This window comes from Biomphalaria glabrata, chromosome 14, assembly GCF_947242115.1.
Source record: "Biomphalaria glabrata chromosome 14, xgBioGlab47.1, whole genome shotgun sequence".
Lineage (NCBI taxonomy): Eukaryota > Metazoa > Mollusca > Gastropoda > Planorbidae > Biomphalaria > Biomphalaria glabrata.
The window spans coordinates 21,999,869-22,015,444 of NC_074724.1; the positions used below are offsets into that span (position 1 = coordinate 21,999,869).

At 32.1% G+C, this 15,576-nt stretch overlaps 1 protein-coding gene across 1 annotated transcript in view; it reads left to right on the forward strand.

Annotated features, from left to right (window-relative positions):
* The window catches only part of LOC106067411 (sortilin-related receptor-like), a 47,312-nt gene that overhangs the window by 2,806 nt on the left and 28,930 nt on the right, over positions 1 to 15,576 (forward strand). Inside the window, exons 3-19 of the mRNA XM_056009411.1 lie at positions 190 to 291; positions 756 to 920; positions 1,223 to 1,290; positions 1,826 to 1,991; positions 2,927 to 3,028; positions 3,719 to 3,885; positions 5,007 to 5,196; positions 5,697 to 5,790; positions 7,581 to 7,761; positions 8,196 to 8,374; positions 8,952 to 9,144; positions 9,746 to 9,895; positions 10,387 to 10,466; positions 10,680 to 10,849; positions 11,598 to 11,827; positions 13,541 to 13,814; positions 14,638 to 14,779. Coding sequence (XP_055865386.1) covers positions 190 to 291; positions 756 to 920; positions 1,223 to 1,290; positions 1,826 to 1,991; positions 2,927 to 3,028; positions 3,719 to 3,885; positions 5,007 to 5,196; positions 5,697 to 5,790; positions 7,581 to 7,761; positions 8,196 to 8,374; positions 8,952 to 9,144; positions 9,746 to 9,895; positions 10,387 to 10,466; positions 10,680 to 10,849; positions 11,598 to 11,827; positions 13,541 to 13,814; positions 14,638 to 14,779 — 2,653 coding nt within the window. The remainder of the gene's footprint in view (positions 1 to 189; positions 292 to 755; positions 921 to 1,222; positions 1,291 to 1,825; positions 1,992 to 2,926; positions 3,029 to 3,718; positions 3,886 to 5,006; positions 5,197 to 5,696; positions 5,791 to 7,580; positions 7,762 to 8,195; positions 8,375 to 8,951; positions 9,145 to 9,745; positions 9,896 to 10,386; positions 10,467 to 10,679; positions 10,850 to 11,597; positions 11,828 to 13,540; positions 13,815 to 14,637; positions 14,780 to 15,576) is intronic.

Genomic DNA, 15,576 nt, shown 5'->3' on the forward strand with positions numbered 1-15,576 from the left:
ATTTTTGTAACAAGTAGAGCTTTGTAATGTTTGTTTTTTTCTAAAGCACTCTAATGTTGTGGCTGTGATTTATGTAACCAAGCAATGCTTAATTCAAAGGAAATAAATGCTATTTACCTGTACAATTAAATGAATTTTCAGCATTACTTTAGACTAAAGACAATTATTTTTATTTCCTTTGTTTTTCAGGACTATGGACGTTCATTTCGGGATATAAGTGGAAAATTAGCAAATCAAGGCAAGCGGGCACAAATACACAAGTATTATAATGTCAAAGGATTTATTAACCATGTAAGCATTTCATTTTTTTAAAGCACTTATTGCTGTGGTCTTGTCAGATATTAAATAAATTATGGTTTTTATATCTAGCGCTACTTTCATGCTTATAGCATGCTCAGAGCGCTTTGGTCCAATCTCAGTTGTGGACCAGTAGGGGGGGGGGGGTATCTAGGAGAATGTTTTTCTGTGCTGCTTTCAGGCTGTCAGTAAATACAACTCTGCTCGAGTTGGGTGTCGAACCTTGAGCCCCCTTCATAGGTAGCCAAGCCAAGTTCAAGCGCACTTAGCCTCTTGACCATGCTACCCAATCTGATATAGATAGATGAAAACTTTTGTTTTTGCTTTAGTACATTTTCTATGACATGCAAATTTGCATTTTTTTTAGAACTAATTGCTTAAGACTTGTCAGATATAGATTGCTATTGATTAATCTGATTTTGATAGATGAAAACATTATCTTATGTTTTTTTTCTCAGTATGTATTCTCTGACATAAAGAACAAATGTGTTTACACCACTGACAACTCAGGGGAAAGTTTTATTCCTCACTGCGATGTGCCATTCACACCTACAACACTTTTGCTGAACAATCTTCACCCAAGGCATATCCTTGGCATGGATGAAAATGATCCTTACAAACAGGTCACTCTTTTGATTACTTAGTATCTGATTCAATGTTGAGCTAGTGATGAAACTTTAAACTATTACTTTTGATCACTAAATGAATGCTGAAGAGGTTGCTAAAGAACTTTTATACTATTACATAACTCTAAAATAAATAAGAAATAGTAAAGTTCCCCTTTCAGACCTTGTGGTCTATATAAGAAATAATGACATGTCATTGTAAAAAATTCCAATCTCATAATTTCATTTATAAACTGCCTTTAACAAACATAAAGGCTTAAGGTGCCTAATAAACACTTTTTTGTCTATCCTACATTTAGCTGTATCAATCTGAAGACTTTGGTTATACCTGGCGACCTATATTTAACAATGTGAAGGCATTCTTTTGGTAAGCTTTTGAAGAATCTAGCTTTTTTATATTACCATTCTGTACTAATTATTTACTAACCACAACTTCATTCTGTATAGCATGCAAAATAACTTCTATTCTTAATTGAATCAAAACAGAACCCTTTTTAAATATTGAGAATAATAACAGCTTTGGCATTTTTCTTTTACATCTAAAGAATATTTTTATAAAATATTTTTTTACAAAAAAAAATATTTTTTTTAGCTTGAATGCTACTAAAATAAAAGTTTATCTTATCATTTTTGCCTTTTTTTTAAAACAATGATTCATTTACTTTTAGTTCAAAGCAGTTTTGCTTCTTGTCTCCAACAAAAAAAATTATTTTACTAATTTTTTTCATTAAAATAAAAAGCATGCTTTTTTTTCTTTACATTTTCATGTATAGACAGTCTCTTGTAAGTTTTCTCAGGCCTATCATGCCTATGGCTTAAATGATGGCATCATTGACACATAGAGTAAAACTGAAATGAATTTTTATTCCCTATTGCAAATGATACAATATGATATTTTCCAGGGGAGTTCAGCCATTTGACCATCCCTTGACTGTCTATGTAATGGAAGAACGAAGCAATGGCAAGTCTCAGATTGTTAAAAACAGAAATCAGAGCTCAGAAGTGTTGCTTCAGGACGCCATAGACTTTGAAGTGAAGGGAGAATACATGTTTGCTACATTATCAAAGGTTTGAGCAACAGTCTCACTTTCGACACCTAACATGAATTTACAGTTTCTATTAGTTACATTTAACTTCAGTTTTCACATCCACCCATTTTAGCAGCTTATTTAACACTCACCTATTCTGTCATGACTAAGAACTTTTAATAACTAGTCTGTTTATCAATCTATTTATTGTAAATGGTAAAGATTCATTTGAGTCCTACAAATAGGTTCAGCAGGTTAAATAGAATTAATGGTCGGCAGTTTAGGAGAATGTTATTTTTTTACCAACTGCCTAATGCTGTTACTTTCCTTAGATACATAATAATAAGATTACAGAGAAGAAAAGAAAAACTTGTAGGTGGCCCTGTATGTCAGTAGTCCATCATACTTTATAGTACACACAAACTCACACCTAAATGCCATTCACAAAAAATGACTTCCAATTAAAAATATGATTCGTTATCATTAATATATTTTGTACAGCTCAACTTCTTTATAATGTATGTGTTTCTGCAGATAATCTAGTTCCCATAAGATTATGAACTAATTTGAATTACCTTGGTTTTATATAGAAGTACATACACAATATAAAAACTTCATAAAAAAGATTATTAGCTTTTGGTGGTCTTAAGTTAGCCTTTGCACCTTTCAATCAGATAAGACTTTTAAAATGTTTTAGAAATTGTTTATGTGTATTTTCTTAATATGCATTCAATTTCAAGCTGAGATGGCGAACTTAGATTTTCAAAGCATTGGTAATAGTAGTTTTTGATATCCAATTGTAACAGACAGGCATCACAAAATAATACCTTCTCCTTCTGGAGACCAAAAATTCAAATGTGAAAGCCTGTTTAGGTTTCCAAAGGCTTTATCTTTGGTCCACCAAATCTTGTAGTCGTATGGTTTTTACTGATAAGAATACATTTACCTTTCATTTTGCTATTTTTCTATCTCCAGTGGCTAATTGGTGCCCCATCAAATCCTAACAACCAGTTTTGGGTGTCCTACAAGAGGCAGTCCTTTGTGAAGGCAGACTTTCCTATCACAGGCAATGTCTCTGTAAGTGTGTGTGTAGGAAATTATTCTGTTGAAAAACAGTTTACTGATACTTAATTAAGTCTTGTGTGTTTCACTAAACTTTAACATAAATAATAATCCCATGTATGGTCTGGAGCTGCACTACTTGCACCTGATCTCCAGCATTTCTTTTAGGCATGTATTAAGAACGACTTACCAAACAAACACCCAAGATGTACTTTTATTATTTTTTGTAGATGTAAAGATGTGTTCAATTTTGTGATTTTTATAATGTTTTTATCTATTTGAAACTGATTTATTTCACATTCTTTCTTTAATGTTTGGGATTGCTTTAAATTTAAGCTAGAATAATTTTCCTTTTGTTTTCTTTCTAGATGTTTTTACCTAGATGGAAGTATTGTAAGGGGTTAATTAATTTTATTTGAAAAATAATTTTCTTATTAATATAACTTGATTTTTTTACAAATTTGATTTACTTTATGTGGGTTTTAATTTAGATAATAAACATGGCTTGGATAAGTTTTCATTTTCATAACCTGAAATGAAATAAATAATTTGTATCTCTATAAAGATAAATAAGTATTTTATAAAAAGTGCAAAGTTCACAATTTTGTCATAATGAAGAAAATAATTTCTGATACAAAGTGTTTAATTGCTGATTTTGGTTTTACTTACTAATAATACTTTGACTGCTTTTGTTATAAAACAAAGGACTATTTTGTGGCTGATGCCTCTGAAGGTCAGCTGATGGTGTGTGTCTATCACAACAACTCTGCCAATTTGTATGTATCAGACGTCCAAGGGTACAGATTTTCTTTGTCCTTGGAGAGGATTGTCTATTTCAATCCAAAGATTATGCAGAACAATTTTTGGCTGAGGTAAAGAAAACATTTACATAAAACTAGGTTTTTAAAAACAACAACAAATACAACAAATCTTTTCTCTAGGGGATCACTTTCAAGGTCCTATTTCTTCCTACTCTAGGCAATACTTTTTCAAACTAGCTAAAATTGCTTTATTTATTATAATTCTAGGAGGTAATTTTTTGTATCTTTACTAGATTGTATTATTTTTTTCCTATCCTTGGCAGAACTTTTTCTTCTAATTCTAGATAATGCTGCCTAATTTAATTTAATTTACATGTGAGCAGTTTTCATGCCTACTAAAATGTTCAGGGGGGGGGGGGGGGGGTTCTCCAACAATACTTTCTTCTTCTTTTGTTTGTTTCTAGATAATACATTTTCTTACTTTCTACATGATACTGTTATTACACATTTAAAGATAAACAATCTCAACCAGGATTTGAACCATAGATGTAGAAATAAGTAGCTGTACCCTTTACCATTGGTTCATACCATTCTTATTTCATTTTGAAATGACATTGAAATCTTTGGACATACATCATTTGGGTTGAAAGTTTTATTTGCAGTTTCAATTCACCAATTACTATAATGGCAAAGTTATTTTTGGATTATTGAAACTTTCATGGTCATTATAGTTCATTGTAGGTAGACAACAGATGATTCATACACTTGAGCTCAATGTTTTTATTTATCATGGATATTTTTTGTGTTTATTTTAATAATGTTTAGTTGTATCAGATTATTAAAAAAATCCACTCAATTTTCTTTTTCAATTTTGAGAAAAATAATTGATCAATATTGAAAATATTTGAATAAAGGGTTGAATGTAAATTTAACATGAAACTTGTAGATATTTATAATTTAAATTTACTTTTTTTTCGAATAAACTTGAATTGTTATACCTAGATCAAGATCTAGATCATAAGATCTACTTAAACTTAACTCTACTATCTAGATTGTAGGTAGACAACAGATGATTCATACACTTGAGCTCAATGTTTTTATTTATCATGGATATTTTTGTTTTTATTTGAATATTGTTTAGTTTTATCAGACTAGTAAAAACTGTTCCATGCATTTTGTTAGATGTATTTTTATATCTGTGTCTATATAAGTTTTGTATGTTTAATCTACAGACTTTACTCTAATGAAACATTTGCTGACTTAACTAAAGTGAGTGGGGTGGAGGGCATCTACATAGCCTCCCAGCAAACCAGCAGCTTGCTAGACCTGGAACATCAGATCACTCTCATCTCTTATGACAAGGGAGGCCAATGGCAGAGGATCCAGGCACCTTATCAAACCCTGGGGAGACCTTGTGACTTGGTTAGTCAATTGTAATGACAGGTTGTTTTTTTTCATGTGAAGTTTCCTTTCAATAATTGGGTAGTAGTATCCATGACCTAAGTATTTCCTATTAGCAAGAGTAGTTCATTGTTGACATTGCATAGCTCAAAGAATGATGAAGTAAATACAATATCATGTAAAGCTTGCAAGTGGAGTTTTCAAGTTTGAGTGTTCAGGTGAGGCTAACAAAGTCAAAATCTAACAAGATGATCATGTTTGATCTCTTATGTGAAGATAATAAGGTTTAAAGTAAAACATCAGCATTAAATCAGTTGTTTATTGAAGAATAAACCATTCTAAGGTTTATTTAATAGGATTCAAAATTTAATGACATTGCGCAAACTTAGGACTAGCTCATTCCATTTTCAGATCCTCTATGCAGAAATGTACCTGCTTGTAAGAAAAAATATGTGTCTTGATTTTCATTCAACTATTTTAGTGTTTTAGTTAAAATTGTTATTTTCTTTTTTTTTATAAAGAGCCTGAACTGTTCATTACACTTGACCCAAGAGCTAAGCAGATTGATTCCTGGCAGTTTGGCTACACCCATTTTAACCCAAGATTCATCACCAGGTAGACTTTCTGATCATTTTTTTAATGTATATCTCTTTTTGTATTTGCCTCTATCTTTGGTGGTAGCGTTTCTTTTGCTTTGGGTCTAACAGATATTGAAAGACTTACAAACTAAAATGAGTGTAAACGAATTATTTTCCTTTGTCCACTACTGAATAGTTTTAAATCTGGAAATAACATGCCATTGGTCTTTCACCATATCTGAATTTCTTAATTTGTAATATTTACTCTGTTGTTGCCAATGAAATATAGTACATAATCATAGTGTAGTGTAAAAAATATTGTTTCTGAAAACCTTGAGTGAACTGTGCCTATTATCATGGGTTGATGGCTGTGCGTGTTTTTCATAGTGCACTTTGGGGAGAAAAACATTGAATTGCTGACATATCTCCCTATAGCTAAGTACATTTTCCATATAAATGAAATTTATTAATTATGACTATTTTTTTTAATTAATTGGGTTAATTTTTATAATTGGTTCATGTGTTGTCTTTGATAATAATTAATTGTGCAAAGTTTCAACTTGATCAGAGAATGTAAAGTGGGAAAAATTATAGGAACAGGATTTGTGCCAGGCAGAGTGAGTTGATAATAAGCTTGGTAACAAGCAACTTTTAAAAAAAAATTCTTTTTACAAAAAACAACAAAGCTTATCCAAGGAGAAGAACCGCAAAATCACAGCCACATATATCAATGCTGCAAGATTTAAGTCCCTTCTATTTAAAAAAAAAATTAATTAATTACCACTAATTGATTAACAAATTGGTTAATTTTTTAATTGACTTATGCATTGTCATCAACTAAAAATAATTTCTAAATTTCAACTTTTCACATTTTGTATTGCATATTTATTGTGGAAGGTTGTTTTTTTTAGCCTTTCTAGTTTTAGATTTTTACAAGGATTTTGGGCAACTAATGAATGTGAAGATGGTGATTGAGACAGTGTTCATTAACAAATCCTATACAAATTTTTTTTATAATTGATTAATATACAGTCTTTGATATAATCTTTACATTTAATTATTTTATTTTACTCTCTCTATCTTGCTATTCTTATTGCCTAATTCTCTACATAAGGCTTATCTCCCTTTAGCTTAGCACATTAACCATATAAAAACAAAATTAACTACTTACTGATAAAATAATTGGTCAATTTATTTGATTGATTTATGATTTGTTAGGGACTATGAATAATTGTGTACAATTTCAATTGGATTGGAGACTAGCAAGTGAGAGAATTAACCTGTACATGGTTTGTACACAGTGATGATATAAACTTTTTAACTCTTTCTCTCCTAACTGATGATACCAACGTTCATTTGACCCCGTTAAGTTAAATTAAATTTTGATTTTATAAAATTTAATTTGTGTTATATAAAAAGATCATGCATTCTTCTATAATTGTATACCTTAGATAACATTTTCTACTTGCATACAAATAGTTTAATCATAATAGGGTAGTGAAACAAAATAAATAATTCCAACGGAATGTGAAAAATAATTACAGAGAGAAAGAGTTAAAATGGATTCAGTATGCTATTCTGTGGTAATTAAGGGAGATAATAGATGCATAGAAAGTTTCCTATTGTTAAGAAAACACATGGCCTAGTGACTTTGGCTATGAAGAAGATACCCTGGTGCTTCAAAACTCTTCCAAGTCAGAACTGATCTGTAGGAGGACACCATCTTTGGACTCGTCTAAACTGAACCTACACTGAACAAAAAAAAAATGTAATTTAAAATCCCTTTTCAGTTGCCTATTTATTCTTGTTTTTCTGACTCTTTGCTAGGTCTTGTCATTGCCTCTGGGACTATTGGATCCTCGCTAAAGGGTGAACCAGACGTGTTTTTGTCAGTGAATGCTGGCATTTCTTGGCGTCAAGTGCTCTCTGGCAACTACATGTATGCCAGTGCCGATCATGGAGGCATCATTGTGGCCATCCATCAGTTTATCCCAACCAATGAACTCATGTAAGTTGATGAAGAGGCTTTTTTAAAATTTGTTTCTGAATTTTCTATTAAGTAAGATTATATTTAGGAACATTTTCATTAAATTATATCCTTGATTATCTTCATGGAATTATAAGTACAAATAGGTTTAACTGATTGTATTCGACTAAAACAACATTAGGAATGTGTAAAAATATATTTTTAGGATGAAATCCAAACCTAATTTCTTGTAGTAATATACAAAAAGTTTATTTTTAAACTATTTAAGTTGTTTCCATGTATATATTGGTTTTATTACTTAAAGATTATTGGATTAAGAAGAAAAATACAAGTCATTTTTTCATTGAAATTTAGATCTTAAGCCTTGTATGTAAATGTTGAAGAAAAAAAGAGAGTTACTTCTTTAATGATCAATAGAATATATTTGAACTGGCTGCATTGATGACTATTCCCAGGTATTCGCTGGATGAAGGTATCACCTGGACACGATATAAGTTTGTGAATGAGAGCATCAGAGTTTATGGATTGCTAACGGAGCCTGGAGAGAATACTACCATATTCTCTGTCTTTGGATCTGGCTTGATCCGACACAGTTGGGTCATACTACAAATTGACTTTTTAAATCTCTTTAATGGTGAGTGTTGCTCACATATTTTTGTTATAATAATACATCATGAGTGAAAGTGTTGTTCATTTCTCATGTTTATGGGTTCAGATACTGGACTAGGTTAAACTGTTTCATTCATGATTTTATCCCCTGACTAAGTCTGCAGTTTAAATAGATACCTGACTTTAGGCAGACATGACAGTGCTTGACTATTGTGGTGGATATTTGACACTCATGTAACAACAGTAACAGCTTCACTAATGGACCTGTAAGTTCCTCAAGGAACACTTCCATTTGTTAAATAAATAAAAAGGTAAAAATTGAGTAAATAAAGTGTGCAGGCAAAAGATTGAAGAGAATAATACTATAAAAAAGAAGAATTAAAGATGTAAAAAAGACAAAAAAAGAAATAGAAATGGTAAAAAAAAAAGAATGACAAAGGAAATAAAAAAAAAAGACTTGACAAATTTAAACAAGAAGAAAGACAAAGCAAAAGAGACAAAAAAGACAAGGAATATTAAGGTCTGTGGTCTTTCTCTTGTTCATTGCTATAAAAAAAAATTACAATTTCTCACTAATTTTTTTGTTTTGTTTTGGGCTCAAGGTGTAAAATGTGGACCATCTGACTACTACATGTGGTCAGCTAATGATAATTTGCCATCAGAAGATGGGTGCCTCCTAGGAAGGATAACCCAGTATCAGAGGCGCTATGCTTCAGTGAAGTGTTACAATGGGGAGGACTTTGTACGTACAGCTCAGGTCAGGAACTGCACTTGCACAAGTGAGGACTTTGAATGGTAGGTGTGTCTAGCCTATCAGCATACTTTCAAACAAAATTCATAAATCTAGAGAAAGAAATTTGTTTAGCTGTGCCCAATTTCACATTTGGCCATTGTGAAATAAAATGTCTCATTTGAATCATTTTAATTTCTGATTGTTGAATTTAATTGGAAACAGCATTAAGCAAAATAGTAGCAATAAGCATCTTTTGATTGGGAGAGGCTTTGGACCTGTTGCACCTGGACAGTGATTCCTGTCTGGTGGTCTGAAATGTGTTGATGATTAGTTGTGTCTTGAGTTACAGATAAGATACTTTTGAACACAGAACTGTCTCCTTGAGGGTGTGGCTGGAAATGTCTTTCATTTTTTAAAATTCTAGACAATCTACCGTATGCAATGTATTCCTCGAGTTTGTTTTGTCCAAAGCTAGCCATTTTGTGTGTGTGTGTATGTGTTAATGTCAATGTCAAAAACGTTTTTACAATTGATAAATAATTATGCAATATAAAAAGAGTGTTTTATACAACATCAGTCAGACATCCCTAGAAAATGTATCCAGTTGGAACAAGAAGTTTTGTATAAATAGTTGAGCTCTTTATTTTGTCTATGTACTCTTAGTGACTTTGGCTATGAAGAAGATACCCTGGTGCTTCAAAACTCTTCCAAGTCAGAACTAATCTGTAGGAGGACACCATCTTTGGACTCGTCTAAACTGAACCCAGTGCCCAGTAGCTGCTTGCCTGGGACATTTTATTACTTTTCAAGAGGGTGAGCCAACTTAACTTATTGTAATTAAAATTAAATATTGTTCAGGTGTATATTTAAGTAGGTATAGCAGTTCTAGTAGATTCAAACATGTTTTTTTTTAATCAACTGTCTGTCTATCTGCATGTTAGAAATTGTTTACACGTTATTTCTCCCAAATCACGTTCTCAGATCAAGTTGAAACTTTGCACAATTATTCATTCTTCATTCTCCTTAACAAAACATGAGTCAATAAAAAAAATTAAACACTAAATAAATTAATTATTGAAAATTAATTTATTTTGACTGATTTAGAAAAAAAGAAAATTTATTATACTGTATTGAGATATACATCTGTAAATATGCACTTCTTTTCTCTAACTTTTTTTTTATAACTGTTTTTTTCTATTGTTTTTTTTTTTCATGTTTCATTCAGTTATTGCCTTGTTATGTCTGATTTATGTTGCTGACTTGTATATATTTCTAATAACATTCATGCTCATTTAATTGCTTAGATATCGCAAAGTTGCAGGTGACACATGTCAAGGACAGGACCACCACTATGCTCCTCTCAAATATTCATGCCCTGTTCGTGGTAAGTGGACTTTAAAGGATTAGAAATGTTATTAAGTAAATTGATTTACTGTTTCCTATCTATATAGGTTTACATAGAGTATTGAGGTTATAGAAAACAATGTCTTTATACAAAGTCCTATAGGAAAGTTGATTGCTTTGCAAGTATACTGTTACATTGTCAGGTTTAATGTTTTGTTTAACATAATTCTCTTTTTTTTCTTCAATGTTTCAGAAAGTAGTGCATTTCTTTTAGTGAGCACATATAGATCAGTGTTGATGATTGACTTGGCTTCACAAACGAAGACCACCATCCCCCTTGAAGATGCTGCCACATCACCACCTGCTATATTTGACTATGAGAAGAACTGTATTATCTATGTGACTTTGGATAAGTATTTAAAGGTAGGTGTCACTGTCTATGTGACTTTGGATAAGTATTTAAAGGTAGGTGCCACTGTCTATGTGACTTTGGATAAGTGATTTAAAAGTAGGTGCCACTGTCTATGTGACTTTGGATAAGTATTTAAAGGTAGGTGCCACTGTCTATGTGACTTTGGATAAGTATTTAAAGGTATGTGCCACTGTCTATGTGACTTTGGATAAGTGATTTAAAAGTAGGTGCCAACTTTCCAAAGTGTGATTGTAAAATCATTACATTCCTACAGTTTGAGTTGTAAACTCCAAATTTAAAATAGCTATTGTGTTCTTCACTGTAGTAGATCCAGATTGGACTGACCTACACACTTTCATGCATTCTTTCCATATTATAGTCATAATGATTATTATTTGCACTTGGAGTTTTAAATAACTATAAAGGTCTTCAATTTTTTTGGGAAAAATGGCAGTTTTGACTTAGTGATGGTAAAATTATATGCAAATAAAACTGCATGTAAAATTATCAGTTATTTTTCTAGGACTTAAATGTTCCTTGTGCTGGAAAACAAATTTGTTTACAATTTGATGTTTAATTATTGAACATTTTTCTTCTTTGTTCATAGTGAAACATTTATTGTATTTAATTAAAAAGTTAGCCTATTAGCATACTTTGAACAGACTTGTATATTTTCATAAACTAAATATACCATACTTTAAGTATTATCAATGGATGTTGTTTCTCATGAGTTTAAAATCATTTGTATTTTGTGGCTAGACCAACTGTCTCGGCTACAACAGGAACTCCACCGAGGTCTCTCTAATTACCTCTCAAATGAATTTCACCGCCATGGCCTTTGAGTGGACCGGCAGGAATGTATATTTCACAGATTCTCTGGAGGATGCAATAAGAGTGGTCAATGTAGATGGCAGATTTGAACTGACCTTGTACAATGCTTCCAATGGTGTATACAGGCCAAATCAGATAGTGTTGGACCCTCCTCATGGGTAAGTTCACTATTTGAAATTTTACATTTTGTTTGAAGATACACAAAGGATTTTTATGATGTCTGGAAGTCTGGAATTAAAATAATTAAATTACATTCTTGAAAAAAATGGAAAATTTACATTAGCTATTTATATGGGTGTATGCAGGCCAGCTCTGGTGGCATTTTTATTTGGTTCATGGCCATTACTGCTGGGAGTCCTCAGGACGGGATGAAGAGCTCCCGGTCCAAGACTGTTCGTTGGATAAAAGCCTTTCCAATAATCAACAAGATAATGGCACCTTTGGCGCTGATTCTCTACTGGACTTTATTGAAGGTGGCATTTTGAAAAATCAATGGTGGGACTAGTTTCATTGGTCAGCTAAATTTATTCAACCTGAACTAAAGTTAGTCTTTAGCTATCTTCACCTTCACCATCTATTAGTCTGTTGGCCTATTGGGGGATCACACATGATCTGGAGACTGTCTCTCTCCATTCCTCTGTCTCAAAGAAAGGCCTGTCAATTTGTTGATGTTGTCTTCTCATTGCTTTATCTATTTGCCTCTTTTTCTAATCTCTGATTCTGTTCCCTGCCAAAAGGTTTTTGCAAGTCCTGAGGACCTTGTAATGTGACCATATAGTTTTAGTTTACTTTTTTGACAGCAGATCATCATGGGGCCCCAATTGCCATTGTGATATTGTATCTAGATATGTACTTAATCATACAATTCAGATTGATGTGGGATACGCTGGTGACTAGAAATCAATAACTTAACTATATTTTGAAAAATCTTAATTTTTCCAAACTAATGACACTTACAAGATTATTGTAAATTATTGTTATCTCAATTATAGAAATCTAATGTAAATTAATTAGAGATTGTTTAAGTTCTAGACTAGATCTAGATGTAATAATCAAACTAATTGAATTGTAGTAGCCTACATCTAGTTTTATTTAATCTAGTTCTAAATTTCTCTGTACACAATTGTACCTTATATTATCACATTTTGTTATTTGTTATTGTAGTTAGTTTAAATATTATGATGGATCCATGCAATCAATAGTTTATATGTTGTCTTATAACTATTAGTTTCTTTCTGGAAAACGAAATTTATGTCGACAGTTCTGAACAATGTTCCTCAGTGTTTTGATGGTATAATCCTGAGGGTGAGGGAATTACTCTTCAGTACAGTTGCCTATGATTAAAAAAAAGAGTACATTTTTATCTTTCGAATGTCTTAGCCAAACACCTTTTGCAGGCTGCAGGGTGTGGCAGTGGGCTAGGTTCGAACTTGGGACCATTGGACAACAGTTTAAAGCACATACTGCTTGACCAGGCAGTCATCCATATTGCATATTATTTTTTTTTAAGATGAAAAATTTGCTTAATTTTGGAAGTAATTGATATTGGCTCCTTTAAAAAATATATATAGAAAACTTGAAAAAATCAGTTTATAAACACTGGCCTAAAATATATTAAGAAAAAAGTGTTGTATGCATAAAACTCAACTAGTGATTTTAAATTCAATGCAACAGAACATAATGTAGAAAATCTTTTTCCCCTGCTCATTGTGTTATAAAAGTGATAGTTTATCAATATTTATAATGCATAAATATCTAGATTTGAGTCTGGAACCATAATTTTTTCATAAAACTGTTTACGTATATTTATTTCCTATTTCTAGCTACCTGTAATTTGCTATTTGAGTATAGAATTTATTTTCTATTGCTAGTTACCTGTACTTTGTTGGTTCTGTTGATGCTGGTAATCAAACCTATGCCATCTACCAAGCTGTCATGGATGGTTCTGACAAGACAGTCACTCAACTAGTCAACACCTCAGTACACTACACCACCTATTTGACTCTTGATGCAGAAACTGAGCGCCTGTACTGGATAGCCTCCACAAACAACAGACTTTACTATTACAGTTTAAGCAGACGTGAACTTAGTTCTTACACTGGGGCTGTGATTAATAGAGATATTTCTGGTATTGGAATATTTAAGGTAAGAAAGTTTTGACCATATAAAATGCTGATAGTCTAAATATATATATACAACTTGTTAGGTGAGGTATAGTGTCATCTTTCATCCAATTTTTATTTTTTAACTTGATGGTGCAACTTAAACTATTTGATTAATCAGGTTGCTTAGTATAATGTCTAGGATTAAAACATTGTAAATATTGAATTCCCCCAACTTTCCCAGCAAACTTGTTGCCAATAAAATGATGAATGTGAGATGGTTGCTGAAATGCAGGAAGTTGAGTTTCTCAACTTTTCCCAAGTTTTTCTAGTAAATCTAAAAAAAACACATGAGTTTTTAGTTGAAAGAGACTTTTGACCTCCAAGTACTGCTTTAAAAAAGGCCAAATTAAAAAGGCTTAAAAACTTCAGAGACTTGCTAAAAATAAAGTCCCAAGACCTCCAAGTCCTAGTCATTGAGACTTTTTATTGCTATTTATATTAAAAAAAAGTTCCCCTTTCAGATCTTGTGGTCTATAGGCCAGATGGTGTAAAGGTCGTTTGTTTTTGTAGCTTACGGTTTAACTAGGGTGTCATGTGGCCAGCACAAGGACCAACCACATTTACTTTCCCCAACTAATGTCAGGTACCCATTAGAGCTGGGTGGACTCAGAGGCGCCCAAAGATCTCAAAATTAAAAATCCAACTTCACCAGGATTCAAACTTGGGACTCTCGGTTCGGAAGCTAAGCACTTTACCGCTCAGCAACCGCGCCTCGATTGCTATTTATAACTTCCCTTTATTTTTACCCATTCTTATGGTTCAAATTGTAATGTTGCTACTGTTTATGTTTTGTCTTGTTCCAGGATCTTGTTTATTTAGTAGGCAGCTTTAGTTCCTTTGTCTATACAATGGACAAACACAGATCAGACCAAGGCTACAGTATCATGGGGATCATTTCCAGTAGAGCTTATGGAATAGTGGTAGTGTCCAACACATCACAGCATGGTAGGATAGAAGACTTTTCTGCAAAGAAATATTCTAGTTCCAATAGTGTCATTTTTAAACTATACAGTATTGAAATCGATTTGTTTTTGTGTGTGTGTGCTAGAAATGTAAAAATGTTATCAAAATGAATAGAATAATACACTGGAAAAAAATCGTATTCGTATTTTCCCCATGGACTTTTTTTTTCTGACCTCCTTCTCTTTGTTCCATGTCACTTGCTCCACTTTAGGAACTGACCAGGAACTGACCATATGTCTGTTCACTATTTAATGTTTTTTTTTTGTTTCTTTCTCTCTCTTTCTCTGAAATTTCTGTTAAAAAGCAACAAATTTAATGAACCCTTGAACAAATATATACACAAATATTTATTTACAATTCTGCATGAGACACTTTCAAGTCTGGCTGGACAGGACAGTCTTGTATTAGAGAATGAACATAAAAGTTATCCTGATAAGTGCAATCAAAATTCTCTAAAGTTCATTGTACAATAGCATCCTCTCATACAGTACTACTTTAAAGTTCATTGTACAATAGCATCCTCTCATACAATACTACTTTAAAGTTCATTGTACAATAGCATCCTCTCATACAGTACTACTTTAAAGTTCATTGTACAATAGCATCCTCTCATACAGTACTACTTTAAAGTTCATTGTACAATAGCCTCCTCTCATACAATACTACTTAAAAGTTCATTGTACAATAGCATCCTCTCATACAGTACTACTTTAAAGTTCATTGTACAATAGCATCCTCTCATACAGTACTACTTTAAAGTTCATTGTACAATAGCATCC